Genomic DNA, 18157 nt, shown 5'->3' on the forward strand with positions numbered 1-18157 from the left:
ATGCCTTCAGTCACCAGAGGCCATCAAGACCTCCAGAATCATTTTCTGGAGGTGTTTGTGCTTCCAGCATCTGCCAGCAGCATGACTGATCTCCAGGCTAGCCCAGAGACTTTGTCACTCAATGGAATTTACTGGGAACAGGGTCTCTGATATCCTTGCCCACAGTGCTGCTGTGGGATCTGCTCCTGCCCACCTTCCACATCTGGTTTAAGGAAATCAGGAACAGATACAGCTGCCTAATCACTTCCATCTCACTTTGCACTGAGGATGTGGCTGGGTAAGAGCCAGAAAGACATTTTCTGGACATCGTCAAGGAAGCTCAGCCTGTGCCCAGCATATCGCTGTGCCATGCCACTGCCTGGCACACTTGGGCATTTCCCCATCCACAGGCCAAGGATCACTCCTTTTCAGAAGCCAGGCTGGCTTATTTGCTTTCTACCCCTCCTGCTTAGAAAAATTTCCTCAATTCTCCATAGTCTCCATGCTTCTCCTTTCATGGTTCATTGCATTCGTTGGCTAATTCTGCTATCACCCCAGTACATGGGTCATCACCCACTTTTGTATGCACTTACATTTTCCAGTTATTTCCTTAGTAGCTGTTTATCACTAACAGTTTCTACCCTGCCTGAATTCTCACCTAACCATTCTGTCTCATTTCTTTGTTCTTTCTTTGCAGGAAAAAAGCTTGGGTTGTTGATTTTTTTTGTTTTATTTTTGTTTGTTTGTTTTGGTTTGGGGTTTTTTTTGTTTGGTTTGGGTTTTGGGGGGTTTGTTTGTTTGTTTTTGTTGGTAGGTTGTTTTTGTTTTTAAATAAAAAGCACTCACTATCTCATCATTTCACCCTCCTCCGTTTTAATGGAACGAGTTTATTACCAGCACTTCTTTTTACAAATACCAGGGGAAATAAGCCTTTTTTATTCTCCCAGTAATTCCTATGGTGAGCAAGTATCATTTTGCTTTCTTTTCTTTTGAATTGTGGCCAATAATCATTTTTCTCCATTGCCTCCTCCTTTACTTGTGGGAGTTGCACTGTAACATTGGTGAGCCTGGAGTCAGGAAAAGAAGCCCAGCATCCTTGTTCCTTTCCCATTCACCTTCAGGATTGCCTACAAGGCATTATAACAGAGCTGTGAGGAGGGGGGGACTGCTAGGACACATTTAGGCTCCTGACTGCCCTGATGTGCACCAGGATGATCCATCTAGAAGTGGAGATGGACCTTGCTTGTGCCCAAGGTTTCCCCATTAAACCTTGATCTGCTCTTTGAAGTGTCCTCCCCCTGTGCTTCTGCCACTGACATCGGCTGGATGTGGTGGCTGCTGTGACTGACTGCCCTGGGGACCAGACCAGAGGATCCAGGCAACTTCCTTGCTGTGTCCCAAGGTGTGCTGGACATGGAAAACTTTGCTTCTTAGGGACACACACTGAAGTTGGGTATAGGCTCTGAATGTACAGACACAGTAGGGAAGACTGCAGAGGTGTTGGAGGCAGGGTGAGTTTCTGTGCTTCTGCAGATGAAAATTGTTGGTTTTTTCATTCCCTCTGAAATAACCACAGTTCTGTCACAAACCTAATTCTTGGTTATATCTTGCATCTTCTGCTGACTCAAGAAGCAAACCCAAAGCTCACCCAGAGTGGAGGCACCCTCTGTCCTACAGGACAAGGTGTATCAGACCCTGCCCCATGGCCCAGCTGAGACAGGGGCCAGCTCCAGCCACCACTCTGGTGAACCTGGGGACCACACTCAGGCACAGGAAGCCAGACTACCCGTGAGGAGTGAGTGGGGCAGCACTGATTTCCTGTGCCTTGGGAGCTGCACCTACACAATGCAGCTCAATTTTACTTGACTCCAAGGTTAAAGCAGCTTCCTTGGCCATCCCATTTCTCTCTTACCCTGACCACTTGACTCCCCATAACATCTGAGCTTTGCCATCAGGCAATGAGCAATGTAACCAACATCTGGCAAGTGAAGTTCAACCTCTCCCTCCTGACCTTCCCAGGGGAAGAACTGTCTGTCTGATGTGTAGAATTTTCAGAGAGTGATTTACATTTGAGTGTGTTAAGCCAGAAGCTTCAAAACATTGTGGTATGTTCTTAATATAGCACAGATAATTAAACTGATGAGAATATCCAGGAAGACCAATATGCTTCAACTCACAAGTTCCTTAGGGGAGAGAAATCCAACATTGCTGGATGCATGGAGAATCTGCTGGTGGAGCCAGCTCTTTTGACTGCATCCCTGAGTACAGACAGAGAAGATGAAGGCAGCCCATGTACCCACTATGCTTCTGCAGGCATTCTCCTTCCCTAGTCTCAGCACATGAGGATGTAGATCTTGTTAAGTTTAATTCATTTCCCTGCACTCACAATTGGTGTGTAAAATAAACCAGGATGACTTAATCCTAGGCATCTGACCTAGCACTATTATTTCCTTTATTTACTTTTATTAACGTTAGATTTGCTAACAGAGGAGTTCTTAAATAAATGATTTTAATGTGTTTAGAAAATGTTCTACAAAAATAAGCATTCACTTAACTTACTAAATATTTTCAGCAATGAAGAAGTGGCTTTGAGAGAGGATGGAAATAAACATCCTCATTCAGGAGAGATTTTTAAAAAGCAAACAGAACATAAGAATGCAGCTAAGCTAGTATGTCTTGGGAAATTATTTTTCCTTTTCCACATCAGCAATAACAGATCAAGAGCATTTCCAAGCACCAATTTCTGTAGGCTGCATGAAGGGAGATGGACATTTCTACAGTTGATTTGAAACTGGATGAACTAGAGCGCTTCAGAGGTTTACAGTCGAAAAGATAAATGGATTGTGTGAGCTGTCCAATTTCATTATGTGCCCTAGCCAAACTCTTTCTTTAATGTTTGATAGAATTATGATCAAATATTTCAAAATAAAAATGCTGACCTCTGTAGAAATTGTTGTTGACCTTGTCAAGGTAGGTTTAATGCTTTAAAAGAATACCAACAATCTCTCAGTGATATAAAACTTTAACAGACACCACCAAATCGAAATATATATAGAAGGCACCTGGTTATTCACACTGGCTGAGTGCTTATCAAGCCCCATTGTCAGCTGAGTGTGAAATGGATTCCTGCCCAGAAAGCTGCCTCTGAAGCTGGCTTCATGTTCAAAGTTTGATTTGCCACATGTGATACAGTCAGATGATTTAAAACACAATTGACTTTCTTGCAGCAGTTGACTACCCTGTTTCAAAATGTCGCCCTGATTTTTTGAGATTTTCTAAGCCTTCTGATGTTTACATTCTTGTAACGAACTTTCTCACACACTTTCTGTAAATAACTTACTGTTTTGCATTCTTTTATGGAGGAGGAGAAATTTGATGGACTGTTGGTTTGTCCAGTGTCATGGGAGAGGTGGCACTTTCACCCTCCAATCCTTCAGTTTTGGAAATCTATAAATGTTGGAGTCAGAAAATAAATTTCCCTTTTTCTTCACCTCAAGAGCAGCGGTGTGTGCACTCATGTTGTTTCATGTTCTATAGTGACATCAAAATTATACACATCTCCAGAAACTGAAAGGCAAATACTCATGAAGACCCAAAATACTTTAAGCCAAATATTTACAATGCTGATTATCTGAATAAATTTGTCACATACTTTCCTAAAGTAGGCCACCTCACTTCCAACCCAGAGTGCTGCACAGAATGCCATATCTGTGTCTTTTTTTCTTTGCATTAAGACAAGGGTTTGAACCAAAGCCCTGCACACAAACCCTCTTAACTCCCCAGCATGTGCAATTAGCATCTTGAGCTGCTTCAGTTTGTATTAATTTAGCATCAATCTCCAGTTGGAGAGCTCCATCTAATCTGGCCTCTGTATCTGTCACTGCTGCACTTTATGTGCAAAGGAAGGTGAAAAAGCTGAGCCCCCAGATCTGTGACAAAACCATGAGATATGTTTAGCCTCAATAATATCATTGCTTGCTTAAACTGATTGCAGATAATGACAATGAAATCCATCTCTGTTGCAGGAGCATCTTCCACAGGTTAAATGCCTTTGTGTTGAAAAATGAGACTTTTCTGACTCTTTGCAAGGATGAGGGAAAGAAGAAAGTGTTGCCTGGTTACCCAGGCTGCTTTGAGGCTGTGGGAGCATGATTTGCTGTGGCCTTATTCAGGTAACCAGTGCTGATACAGCCAGTGCTGGTAAACCATGGAGATCCCAGTGCCAAACACCCAGTCCCAGTGACCAGCAGATCAGGTGGAGTGGGAGAAGCTCAAACCACAATGGTCTTGAAAGTCATGGTTTGTGTAAAGCACAAATGCTTCACTCCACTGCTTGTATGAAAGTGATGGCCATAAGCCAGTGCAAAGTCCTCCTGTGTGGGGGTATTCTCCTGCTCTGCTGATTTACCATCCATATTTTTCTCATTTATACATATCAGTCTTGTAGATGCTTCATGCATGAGGAGATGGGAAGCTACCAAATGGATCACTAATAGGTTCAAGACATTGAGGATGATTTAAAGGGCTCATGAATCTGATCATCATAGATGGGAATGGCTTTTCTTCTACTTTAAAGGAACTGCATTTACTTGAAAGTTCCTTGTTTGGGTCCACATAAGTGAGCACCTTTTCTTTGCACTAGTCCTTCTGAGTTAGTGCTTCATAAGTTTGCTCTAAATTCCCTGAAAGTTTAAAAAAAATCAATCAAACCTGTCAAATTTGGGATGTATTTTCATTAAAACTGTATTAACCCACAGCATGCAGCTCCTGATGTTACCATAAAACTTCTCATGGAGTTAAGAGCACCTCCTGCAAACACAGTATTTGCTGGAGTAAGCACATAGTGAAGCAAGCAGCCAGCCAAGCCTGTCTTCAGGAATGTCTTGTAAAGGTCAAACCAGATTTGATGTTGTGTTAGAATTTGGGAGAAACACAAAGATAATAGAAGAAGGATCTGTTTCTTACAATAATCCAAAAGTCAAATCTAGAAAGTTTAAATAAAAATAAAAGTTGCATGTGCAAATTGACTTGGGGCAACTTTTTAACTTGCTTCAGTGATGTTTTCATGCTGATTAGATGAGCTGGCAGTGACTTTGGCAGTGCTACAAAAGCCATTTTTACATCAGTCAGCATAAGGAATTCCACACTTTCCATCAAATCCCTCCAAAAAAGAATTCTGCTTTCCCTTCCAATCCAGTTTTGCTCCTGTGGTTGGCCAGATCATCTCACTCAGTTCCTGCTCCTGGCCACAGTTCAAGGCTTGAGTCCTCACAGGAGGTTACCCTGTGTGATGTTTCTCATCCTCAGAAAAATATCCCAGGGGGATATGTGAGGATTTTGACCCCTTTCCTCTGGAAATGCTGTGAAGAAAGGACTGCTTGTGCATGCACTGATCAGCACTCTGGCACACAGGAGGGGCACTGGGGGACACAGGACCTGGCACAGAGACTCCATGAAGGGGATGTGCATCAAGCCTTCACATCCAGACTGCACAGCCCAGAGATGCAAACTCTTAAGGGATCCCAGAAAGAAATCCTTTACAGTGTGCTGCTCCTGCTGGCACCCCATGTAGTCAGGGCAGACCAGGACACCAGTTTGAATGCCAGGCACAGCATCCTTTCCTATCCCCAGCCCTGCAGGAGACAGAGCCAGATTCTCATGTGAGATGTAGTGCACTAAGGCACCAAATCTCCTTGCACTTCAGATCTATGGACAAAAAGTGTATGATCAGAGCCAGGGCCAGCCCAAACCTGGGGTTTTCCTTCTGCCATCCTCAGCACATCCAGGCCAGGCTCTTTCTTTACTATATGTGGGGAATTAGCTGTTCCCAGTGGAGACAGAGAAGGGATGGAGTGGGCAGAGGGCTGAGGGAGGGAAGAGGGAAGTGCTGAGGCTTTTGTTGTGGATGGGAGAAAGATCTGAGCATGGAGCAGATTTCCTGTCCAGTACCAGCTGCAGCTGGCTGGCCTCTTTGGGTGCAGTCACCTGAAAACTCTGCTGGAGTTGTGGGATCACACAGATGGCAACAGAGAGGAATGGGGTCACTGGGCATTGACACAGACCCCTTCTGAATGGGGGAAGAGTGCAGCTGCCTCTGCATCAGACAAGCAAGGGAGGAGGGATGCTAGAGACCCAAAAGTGTCTTTTTCATCCCAACAACTGCTTCTCATTTTGGTTTTGACATGAATTTGCCATGCAGACTTGGCCAGCTCATGCTTTTTGCTTTCTGTGACTGCAAAGTTATTTAAGCAGATTCCCATTGCTAATATATGGGGGAATTAGAGAGAATCAGCAATGCCTTCTGACATAAGAGATGGCATGTCAGGTATCAGCTGAACCCACAAATGCAGCTATCTGTGAATATTTCTGAGGCAACTTGTCAGTAGGGTGTTTCTAATCCTTTTACCAAACAGATTTTTTTAGAAAACTTGAGAGGTTTTTTTTGTCTATTTCTCTCTGACCCTAATAAATCTTAATTCCCACAACTTGAGGGTGTTGACTTTCCAAGAAAAAACGTCACTGGCACTCTGTCACCACCCTCCACACTCCCGAGGTGGCTGCTGGAGGCAAGTTGTCTCATTTGCTTATGTAAATGAAGAAAAGAGATTTTTAGAGCCAACATCTAACTCTGGGAAGGAGGTGCTGCCCGTGCCAGCACGAGCAGTGCTCCTGCTGCCAGTCCCCAACACTGACAGAGTTCAGCTGTTCCATGATAAAAAATAAGGCTCTCCCTCTCCAGGCATTTTGCATTTCAATGAATAATTTTTCACCCAACTACATCTCAGCCTGCTTTGATTATGTGCACTCCATAAATTGACATAATAATGTGGAGTTGAGGAATAGAGGATCTATCCCAGAAGGGGAATTGCAGCCCCTAAAGCCCCAAGCCTTTAGCCTGAGCAGTTTTGTACAATATTATTACCCTGTATTCAGATGACATAATTACCAAAAAGGACCTTACTGGGTATTCACACAACATTATATGGAGTGACTTTGGGTTTTTCTTTTCTTGGAAATGCATGAAATGAGTTAAACAAGAGGATGATAAAGCTGTTGGCAGACCCAGTTTGACAAGAGGAGGATTGCAAGTGAGGGACAGTTCAGTGGCCCCTGCATGAAAGAATTATGTGTTCTGTGTATGAGGGAAGCAGGGGAGGGAAGGAGTTACAGTCCATTGCTGTCATGGGGCAATGCTCTGCACACGGTGAGGATGGAGCATTTGCTGGCTTTCAGCAGATAAGGCTGCTGCCAGTGAGTACCAATGCCCAGAGGAACAGTCAGGACACACAGGGCCTGTCTGGGCTTCTTTACTGCCCCTTATCTCTGTGCTGTTGGACCATAGGCTTGTGGCTGGTTTTAGCTGATGATCTAATTCATGGGGAGGGCCTGGAGTTTGCTTCATTAGCAAATGCTAATAGTCGGTGGAGGGGAAGAATTGTGCATGAGGCAGCATTTGGCACTTTCATTTCCTCCTGATTGCACTGCCCAGGGCTCCAGCAGACCCAAGGAGCAGCCCTGTTCCCTGCCTGGTAGGACTGCCAGGGCACAGCCAGGGGAGGAATTGCTCTGCATTCATGCAAACTGTTCCTTTTCCACCTCACCTCTCCTGCTGATGGACTGGCCACACCGCACACATTCCCCAACCCAAGCCACCAAAAGTACGCTTTTCAAACATTCAGCCTTTGAATGTTGAGCAAAATTTTACCAAGTCAACAGGACTTAAGAGGCTGGTTTGAGCTACACTTCACAGTCCATCCTGCAGAAACCAAACCTGCTCACAGCTAAATACCAGTGGTTTGAGTCCTGGGGCCTGTTCCTGGCCACAGCTGGGTTATAGCACAAAATCAGTGCTGAGCATTGCAGCACTTGGCTTAGCAGTGTCTCATCTCTGCATTCTTGTGCTATTTTGCACTGTAAGTCCCTCCAGCAAGGAGACAGTGGATAGTGGCAGTGTTTTTAACCTTAATGAGTGAAGTATTGATGGTGTGAGTTGGGTACCTGGTTCCCACAGCTCAACATGGGTCTGTGCTGGATGGATTTGGGTGGCACGTGTCTGTCCATATGTTGGAAATATACATTACCCAGAAACCTTCTGCTGCAGAGAATTAGGGAGAAACTATGACAAGGGGGAGGGGGAACAGACAAGCTTGTTTGACAGTTAATAAAACAATGAAATATACTTTGTGTGTGCCTGAGTTTCTAGGGACATACCAGCAGCTGCTAATACCATGTCATCTGTTTTTTATTCATGGCACTGCTGGACTGTGGATAGATAATCTCTCTCTATAACTCACTCATTTCTAAGCTTAATGGGAAGCTGTCTTAGAGAAACATGCTTCTCTGCCAAAAGTGGGCAGTCTGTCTTTCCACTGGGGGAACGCATGATTCCAGAGTTCCTTGCTCTGCTCAAATCCCAGTAACATTGTCTTTTAATTATATTGAGTATTTAATACTGGAATGCTTGTGTTTCTGCTGTAGTTTCCACAATGGCAGAAACAGCCCATTCTGCCTCAGTCAGACAGAGAGGAGCTCCATCCCTCTGATGGGATCTCCTGCATCCCTCTGATCATCTTTGTGATCCTCCTCTGGACCCACTCCAACAGGTCCATGTCTTTACTGTGCTAAGGGCTTCAGAAGTGGATGCAGCACTCCAAGTGGGGTCTCACCAGAGCAGAGTAGAGGGGAAGAATCACCTCCCTCAACCTGCTGGCCATGCTTCTTGTGCTGCAGCACAGGACACGTTTGGCTTTCTGGGCTGCACGTGCAGAATTATGCCCAGCTCTTCATCCACCAGTACCCCTGCCCACAAAGCTGCTTTCAATCTCTTCATTCCCCAGCCTGTCTCTGGGGAATACCAGATACCAGGGGTTCCTCTGACCCTGTGTGTTGCACTTGACCCTGTTGAACCTCATGAGGTTCCCATGGACCCACTCCTCAAGCTTGTACAGGTCCCTATGGATGGCATCCCTTCCCTACAGCTTGGTGTCAGGTTTCTCCCAGTCTGTAAGAGATCCATCTCCCCAGAAGCCTTCATCCTCCTCCTCCCATCCTGTGGCTAGCACATAACATGTCAGTATTATCACTAAACCTGTGTGGCAGTGACTGTGGCTGATGTTAGAAGGCACCAAAATGGGGTTTTCCTATCACCTGGAGCAGCAAAGTCTTGCTCTGCATCACCTGTATCTCACATCCTCCTTTTCCTCTTTTCAGCACTGGGAGGTGTCCCATGAGCAGAGCCCACCCTGTTCCCCCAGTGGGTACAGCAGCCCATATGAATGAGCTCATGCTAATATGAACTCATGCAATAAATACATCAAAGAGCCATGAAACTCTGGGATTTGCACATTGAATCAGTTTGAGTCATCAGTCCTCATGCAGCTTCCCCTTTCCAAGGAGCTGCCAGGCTTGTCCTTTCCTCCCTACTTGCCTTCAGTGCTCTCTGTGCTCTGCTGTTGTTCAGGGAAGTTGCCATCGTGTCTAATTGGGAAAAGACACCTGTAGAGTGCCTCTGTGCAGAGATAACTGGAGTGCATGGAGGAGAGACTCATCCCCTGTGGTTAATTTGCCAGTGCTGAGTTCTCCTTTAAATAGAGGCAAGGAGATACAGACAGAGCTAGGACATGGCATGCATTGACATTTTCTTGGTGTAGTTTTTGCTAGCACAGGCCGTGCCTGTAGTCTAGGGTGTGGAGTGGGCCTTTTAAGCAATGGGGAATTGCAGGGAGACATCCCTTGGAGTGTCAGCCAAGTGTGATCCCATATAGACCTTCTTGCACTGCCCTTGGTGCTTTTTCATCATCTTTCTTCATGGCAAGTTCAAGTCACAGAGCTGCTACCAAGGCTCAGCCAAAGCTCCTGCCACCTCCTGACACCACTAATAAAGCTCTCCCTTTCCTCTAAGTCATTATTTGAACAAAATTCAGCTGGTTTGGAGGGCAGGGAGGGAATGAGTTCACTGCTTCAAGCCTGCAGCGTTGCAAAGAGCCCCAGCCATGTGCTCACTGTGCTCCTCTCTGCTGAGGCTCTGTGGATGCACAGCATTATCATTTCAGACAAGCCTCTCTGGCAAGGCCCAGGGAGCAGGGAAGGATGTCTGGGTCATTCTACTAATAAGGAGGCAGCCCCTAATGAGTCCATCTCTGCTGTCCAAGAGGGAAAGAAGAAACCTCAGAGTGCTCTGAAGTCAGGCTTGACTTCGCAGCAGAGTTGTCTGCTCTGCTATATCAGGGATCCCCTGGTCAAGGTTTGGTGCCATCATACCTAGCAGGTGCATCCTGATGTACTAAGTTTTATAGAAAATGTCATGTTTGCAAGTCCAGGAAGTCCAGGCTGCAAAATGTAACTTGTTCCAGGCTGATTTGGAGAGTACAAGAATGGATCCAGAGCTGGGAGAGCACTCAGGTTACTGCCATGCAGAGAAGCCTCAGGGGCAGGGTTTGGCTAATAAATGGCCAGTGTCTGTGCCAGAGACTCGGGTATACAGGAGTGTGGGTCCCTCAGCCTTTCCTCCTGTCAGAAGTAAGAACTTACCAGGAGCAGACTCTTCTTCCCCAGGGCCACAGCTCCAGTGTGCTGGGACTACAACTGGGTCCCTGCTGATTTCTCTAGTAACAAAAGCAATTGATTTACAGAACACTGTTCTTTACATGCCTTTCCGAAAAGAGGGTCCTGTTGCAGGAGGGAGCAGCAAGGGATTCCCTGGCTGTGTAATGGTGCTCTGACAGCCTACCCCACCAGCAAAGCATGTTCAGCCCTCACCAGCCCAGATGAAGGATTTCTCCTGGTGTTGCCCAGCCCAAGTTCAGGCCAGCCAGTGCAGCTGTGACAGCCCCACAGGCTGCTTTTTGTGATACAGCTTACAGGGAGGATGCCAGGAAGGTGTAGGTAGGAAAGGGATGAGGAGCAGCAGATGCAGAGGGGTCTCCACACCTGCTTGGGCAGCTCACAGGGCAACACAGCCCAGCTCTGTAGCTCTTCATCATTGAGGACATGGTTCAGCTTCTACTTGGAATGCCACCTGTTACCCTGATTTATTTCTGTGGGATGCACAGAGTGCATCTTGCTGACCATCCAATTGTATTGAATCCAGAAGGTCCCAAGCTCACTTTCCATTGATTTCCCTGCTCTCACAGACCAGTCCCCATCTCCTTCAATGTGTCTGTGATGGAAGTTTTATTAATGCAAAATTTTCCCTCTGGAAAATGAAGTCCAGAAATTAATAATGAATTAAAACAACTTGCCACAGGCATTGCTAATGAGCTCTTTGTCTGCTCAGCTCACATGAAAGGAGGTCATTGCTCAGCCGTTCCCATCGCGGATGGCAAGAAGATTAACCGCGAACATCCCGCGTGCGTGCGGCTCTCTCCTGAGACAGCAGGACAGGCTCAGCTTCTGCCAGGCTGCCTTGCCCTGCCTCAGGTTTGTTTCAAGGAGCCTTTGCTACCTGGAGAAGACACCTTCCTCCCCTCCAAACACTCAGATTGCCTGTCTGTGTTGGTAGGACACCCAAGTCATTCCACTGCAAAGGACAATAACCTTGCAGAGCTTAAGGGGAGAGTGGAAAGTAATCTTGGAGGGGACTAGCAGGGCTTAACTTCACTGCCATAAGCCTCTTCAGGGATTCTGGCCCAGAAACTAACCTGGCACCACTCCAGTGCTGGGTCTGCATCTATTGTTCTTTTCCCTTATCTTGCAAGGCAAAGGGTTATCCTGCCTTATCTGCTACCACAGGCTTTGGAAGAGGCCCCCCTGCAAGGCTGCTGGAAATCGTGCTCCTGCTGAGCCTCAGGGGGCTGTGCTGGGAGAAGAGCATCCACCTCTGCGCACTAGGCATGGGAAAGCTGTCACACCATGCTGACCAACGCTCTTGGCTTTTTCAGCCTGGTCTCACTCAGCAGAAATAGGCAGCAGGGTGTTGCAAATACCCATCCTGGGATGGGTGGGTGAAAGCAGGTGGTTATGGGTGCTGCTCCTCTCTTGGTTCATCAGTACATGGGGCAAGGGACATTGAGCATCACTTCTCTATGATGTGACTGAAGAGCAGAAGGGACTTTTTCCCTTGTCCAGTGTCCCTTGTGGCAGTGTTGTCTGACTGCAGCAGAGGGACCCACACCTTCCCCATGTCCATGGGCAGCCTCTTACACATCAACTGTTTATTGCTCTGTTCTTGCAAAAGCTCAACCTGTAACTTCCATGTGCTTAACCCAGGGTTGGGAAAACTCTGCTGTGTTTGAGGCATGATGTTTCACCACTCTTTCCCACCCTGCTCTCTCAGGTGGGACACCCAGCCAGGCTGACTGATGGCTCACTGTGGGCTCACTCCCTTGCTTGGCAGCACAATTGCTCGTTTGTCAAATAACTGAGTCACACAGAGCACTGGGCACCAGGCAGTGACAGCCACACAGCTCCCAGCCTGCAAGACACTCCAGCATGGGGATTCACCTCCATCAACTGTCCCCATCACAGCCTTGGCCATGGAGTCAGTCCTGCCATGCATTCCCACCCCTCCTCTTGTAGCCCTTGGCTGTGAAGAAATCGCTTTCTGGTGCAGAGAGAATTTGGGCCACACTGAAGAGAAAGGAGCGGGGACCTTGGGCAAAGGGAAAAGCAAGGTTTCAAACTGTACAGTGACAGCAGGAAACAAACCCATCTTCCTCTCTCTCCTTTAAAAGTTTGTGGTTGTTTGTCTGTCGTTAAGCTAAAAACTCACCCAGTGCCCCCAGTAACTACCTGCACTGAGCCTGTGTATCTCTGAATTCACCTGGCAGTCTTGCCATCCTCTTCATCACAATATTTGTGTATATCATAAGTCAAACTGTAGCTTGTCCTTAGAATGCTCTGACAAAAAGAAGTTCATCTTGCAGGAGACAGAGATGCTGCAAATGTCCATCCCACCCAGCACAATTCCAGGAGGGAAGTACCTGAGGAGCCCCCAGTGAGTCTGGTGTAGCTGGTGTGCTCTTGCTTGGGTCTTTGAATGGACTCAAGGGGACAGGGGACCTGACCATGGTCCCATGCCTGCTCCATTCGTCTCTGAGCACCATTTGGGAGCTTGTTCAGGAGTAAAGGTCAATGCAGTCACAGTGTTGTCATAGTAGAGCCTCCAATGGTTGTGTCTGAGAAATTTGACTTGGAATTAAAACTAAGCTGGTTGCATCCTACCTATTTTTTATCTGCCAGGCTGTTCCTCCTACACAGCAGCTTCTCTCACATTCATTCAGAGGCAGCCTTAAGCCAGGACTGCATTTAGGCACAGCTATTGTTTCTTTCTTTGATGGAATGGCCTAGAAACCCCCCATGCATTGGATGTCCCCATAGGATGGGTAGAAAATGCTGTAATGCTCATAGGAATGCCAGGGAAATATACAGAGAAGTAAGTTTGTCCAAGCTGTGTCAGATACTGTGGTAGTGCTGAGTTTAGGGACATTTTCAGATAGTCTGAGTCTTATGAATCTAAAGTTAGGTACAAATCAGTTTTTTTTCTACTATAGGTGTGTTTGTGTTTATAGGACAGAGCAGTTGATTAGGACAGCAGGGTTCTGATGTCCCTGCCACCCATTTTCTCCACAGCATTATAATTTCACCTCCATTTAACAACAGGTTCATGTCTGGGGTAACTGACTCAGCTGCTTGGCAGACTCATTGGGGCAGTCAAGCCTGCAGACCGTTTTATTTTCACTGAGGTTTGCAGCACAGAGATTTGTAGACCAAATCCTTATAAGTGGTCACCAGGGAATATTGTTGGGATCTCTGACCCCAGCTGTGCCAGTGCTGCTGAAACAATTGCATCTCTGGCATCTGGGGCTATTACAAGGCTGCAGTATCTGGATCCTCTGTACCCCTGTTTCCTATAAGAGACAGGACTAGAGCTGTGCTATTGCCAAGGCTTCAGAAATCTGGTTGGAAGAACCAGAGCCCAGCAGAGCAGATGAGAATTCATAGAATCAGGAGAACACATTAGAGTTAAAAGACAATTAAGGTTTTGCAGAAGAGGCAGTAATGAACCATCCTCCGCTTCTCTGGGCTTGGCTTTTTTTGTCTTACAAAGAGTATTTTGAAAGTGTGTGCTGCTTACCTGTCTTTCCATCCAAGTGTCTAAATTTGAGGATGTATCCTTATCTCTGTATGACAAGCAATAGTGAATGGGAAACTATTTTGTTCTGTCATTTACTTCTCATTTGGCCCCATCACATCCTATCTTTTGGCACTATGTATTTTCTTAGTGTTATGAGCATATATCTGTGCTGTGTGTGAGAGAGTGGGTGTCTGAACTGTGTTTGCAAAGTCCCTTGATAAAAAGCTTTAACAAGTAAAATTATCAGAGAGGCAGGAGTGAGCTGGTCCTGGTAGATCCGAGCACTGGCAGGCAGCAAATCATCTGTCTGCAGAGACATTAAGTGCTGAATAGGTCAGAATTGCCAGGTTTTTAGTATTTACCTAGGAGGGAAACTACTGCTCATTTCAAGGAGCTAATGTTCCTTGCAGATTTAGCTTGAACACCAGAGGGAACATAAAAGCAACAGCTGTGCAGTAGTTTCAAGGATAGTGTTTTCCTCCTCAAGCACAGTGCAGTTCTATCCAATTCTCCTCATTAATCACTTTCTTTCATTTTTGTTTTTCAGCCAAAGCTTTTGGCCAAGGAGCTGCTTGACTTGGTGGCATCTCATTTCAACCTGAAGGAGAAGGAGTACTTTGGAATTGCATTCACAGATGAAACGTAAGTGTGAGAAATCACAGACTTAAGAGGCAACTCTTGGTTACAGAAAATATTGCTGTAGAAATAATGTGTACACCAAGGTCCTAGACCAAGGTCTAGGAAGGCATGGACCAAATTACCACTAAATTTGAGGTTTTGTCACAGGACAGGCCATATCTACCCCCAGATTAAATGACAAGAATAAAATTTGCACCAGAGAAACCTTAAAGGTCTGCCAAAGGCTATGATTAGTCCCAGACTGTGACCCCTCAGTGCTACTGCACCACCCTGTTACATTTTTCCAGCTGTTTTCTCTCAGGAGTTACACCATCCTTGGCATATGGACTGTGTCTTGTATGAACACCCACCTTGGTTGGCAATAGGTTTTTTCTTTCTATGTTATTCAGGAAGAGACTTCCCACACCTAAATAATTTTTAAAAACTGAGATTTTCAAGCCAACACTGTGTCCCCAGAAGAGCTGAGTCAGCAGTATTGCTGTCACGAGCCAGTTCCTCTCTCCTGCTGAAGTGGCAGGGAAATGTAAATTATCTGCTGGAATAACGATTCAGGATCGGGTAATCAGAGGCTGCAGGATAATTGCACAAACGTATCCGCATTCAGCTCGGCAGCAATCACCCCTCTAAAGTCAATTCCTTTGGCAAGCACCTGCCTTGGGCAGCCTGAGGCCATCTCAGGACACAGCTCCAAGGATGGAGGAATGCTCAACAACAGGCATGTGCAGAAGCCAGGACCTGAATCAGAGGAGATCCCAGAATCCATCCCAGCTCACTGACATGAGCAGCTCAGCCCTGTAGATATCCAGCCCAACACAAATTAATGAGACTAATCCTCCAAGGAGAAACAGTAGGAGGCATTTGCCTTTTACAAAGCAGGAGTAGGAAATTTCTCCTACCGCAGTGTTTATTCTTGGAGAGAGCAAGTTACTCAGTGGGTGCTGCCTGAAAGGCACAGGAAAGCCATGCAGGGAACCCACAGAACACGAAGAGACAAAAATGTTCCCTTAACAGTCCCAAGAGCACAGGTGAGAAAAAAGGCACTTCTCAAACTGTAACCAGAGAGCAGCTGAGCAAGTCCCAGCTCTCAGTTCAGCTGAGTGGGCACAGGGCTCCCCTGGGAGAGCAAGGGAAGCTAATGAGGAGGTGTCAGCAATTAGGGACACCCAGCCTCCCCTGGAGCTTCCAGGTTTAACTGGGTGAGCACACATCTGGGTTAGCAAAGGGAGCAAGTGTGAGAGCTGGCAGAGCTTGATGCTACTACATAGCAGATGCAGATGGATGTGCATGGTCCAGGCAGGATTCAAAGGGTGAGGTGGTGGCATCCACTCACTTGGTCACCTTCAGACATGTAGATGGAGCAGGGTGCTTTCCAGGAGATGCTCAGCCAGCCCAGATGAAAGATTTGGGGACAACCTCACTAAATCAAGGAAGTACAGCCCAGAAACAAGCATTTAGTCCTAGCTGGTCTGAAGCTGGGCTGAAGCCCTTCTGCTGTCCCATAGTGACTCTGACATTTGCACTGAGGCTTCTTCAGTGCTGTGAAAATAACCCTGACAAAAATATTTCCTCTTCAGTTGTAAAACGCTTTGAAGAGAGTTGGCACAACCAGCAATTGTTTTATTTGACTGAACACAGCTAAAGAATATACTTGGGGCCTTGGGCAGAGTCTTGGAAATAGATGTCCCCAAGCCAGCTTCAGAAAATAAACTGGACTGTCTATACCACAGATCTTAACCTGCAATGTGAAATGGAAGTTTGAAAAATCCTCTTTCTTCAAAAAGTAGTAAAAACAATCTACTAATGTTTGTTTGCAGGGCACATAACCCAAACCTTTACCTAATACAGACCAGGAATGTAAAAAGAAACCCTTTAATTCTGTGACACAGGCCCTCAGGGATTTCTTCACTCTCCACTGAGTTTCCATGTGCTTTACTTGAAGGGGACTCATAACCAGCTGAAACAGAACAAGCCTGGTTCATAAATGCAGTCTGAGGTTGGCTAAATGGCAAGTTTAGAAAGAAGAAAAGCCACTAAAGTATTAAATCAATTCTTCTATTTAAGAGTAAAAGCTCTATGAGAGTAATTTATTTAGAAATTATTTAGACTGGGGATTTCCATTCATTAGTTGTGCTCTATCATGACAACCTTAGAAGAAAATCAATAGGAACAACCTTTGCATTGGCAACTTAATAGTTTCTTGTGATAATACAGGGTCATTACTGCGTTCAGCGTGACTAAAATTAGATTGTCAGACTGTTATGGAGGGGAGAATAACGCCTCCTATTTTAGTGATCATAGGAGCCTTTTATAGAGTGAGCCATTAACTGCAGGAGAGCACAGGTCAAAAGGGTGTCCCTGTACAGCACCAGGGGCCAAGCTTCACAGGAAGCCAGAAGAGCAATATCCTGCTTGATTAAAAGTGAAAAGATATGGGGGAAGAGTTTGGGTTTTGGTTCAGCTGGTTATGAATCTCCACTAACCACCCTTTCCCTTTGGATCAGCTCCTCCAGCGTTCACTAAGAGCAAGTGGCCAGGATTAACTCTGTTCACTGCAGAGTCCCCCTCTGGGACATGGGCAGGGTTTCCACATCCCTCACTTGTCCTTAGGTCTGAGTCACCTGCTCCATTGAGAGGTTCCAACCTTTAAGTCCCACAGCTCCCCACAGTGTAGGACAGCACCCTTCCCTCGAATACCCTCTCATCCCTGGGAGCTGGGGGAAGCCTATTTCCACCCTCCAGCCATGTGGCAGAGCCAGGTGTCCCACATCTGGTTGAACAGCTGGTCCAGCTGAGGGCACAGCTCAGAGAATAATGTCCTGCTCTGGCACTAGACCAGTTCCTTTATCACCAAGTCCACTGTGTTGCAAAATTTGTATAGTTAAACTCTTATGGCCCATGAGCTTCTCAGCCCCTTCAAAAGTAATTGAGAAAATCTGTGAGCTTAAAGGGTTTTTTGTTTCTGTTGCAATTGATGGAAATATAAATAGTTTCTATGGGTTATATTATGTGAATTGTTTTTTCTCAATGTCCATTTAATTCAGAATGAGTCTGACACTGAAAGAGTGTGAGTTGGTTTATTGGCCAAATACCTTTATAACACAAATCAATGTGGATCCACTTTTCAGAAAACTGGACACTAAGCAGTAAAACTGTATAAACAGAACCACCTGGAGGCAAAGTGCTCATTGATGTGCCACTCTTTACTTATAAAAGAAAACAGAACTACAGCACACAATCAACAAAATGGACCCTGGGCACCAAAATCCATACTCAGCCTGTAAACTAAATGGACCCAGGTTTTTTTCCTTAAAGTGATTATGTGGTTGTTATTGACACACCAGTTTAACTGCCAACATGAGTACAACCAGCAGAGGAAAATTATCTGACTTCCAGTATTCAACCTCCCTATAGGTCCCCCAAAACTGTTTGCAGCATTATTTCTGAATATACTGATAGAAATATCTG

The 18157-nt window shown here is 45.8% G+C and overlaps 1 protein-coding gene across 7 annotated transcripts in view; it reads left to right on the forward strand.

Moving 5' to 3' along the window:
• Positions 1-18157, forward strand: part of FRMD4A (FERM domain containing 4A) — a 370654-nt gene that overhangs the window by 256815 nt on the left and 95682 nt on the right. For all 7 annotated transcript variants that reach the window (XM_064703006.1, XM_064703005.1, XM_064703007.1 and 4 more), the window contains one exon: positions 14601-14695. In XM_064703006.1, coding sequence (XP_064559076.1) covers positions 14601-14695 — 95 coding nt within the window. The remainder of the gene's footprint in view (positions 1-14600; positions 14696-18157) is intronic.

Source organism: Zonotrichia leucophrys, chromosome 1A (assembly GCF_028769735.1).
Source record: "Zonotrichia leucophrys gambelii isolate GWCS_2022_RI chromosome 1A, RI_Zleu_2.0, whole genome shotgun sequence".
Classification (NCBI taxonomy): Eukaryota; Metazoa; Chordata; class Aves; order Passeriformes; family Passerellidae; genus Zonotrichia; species Zonotrichia leucophrys.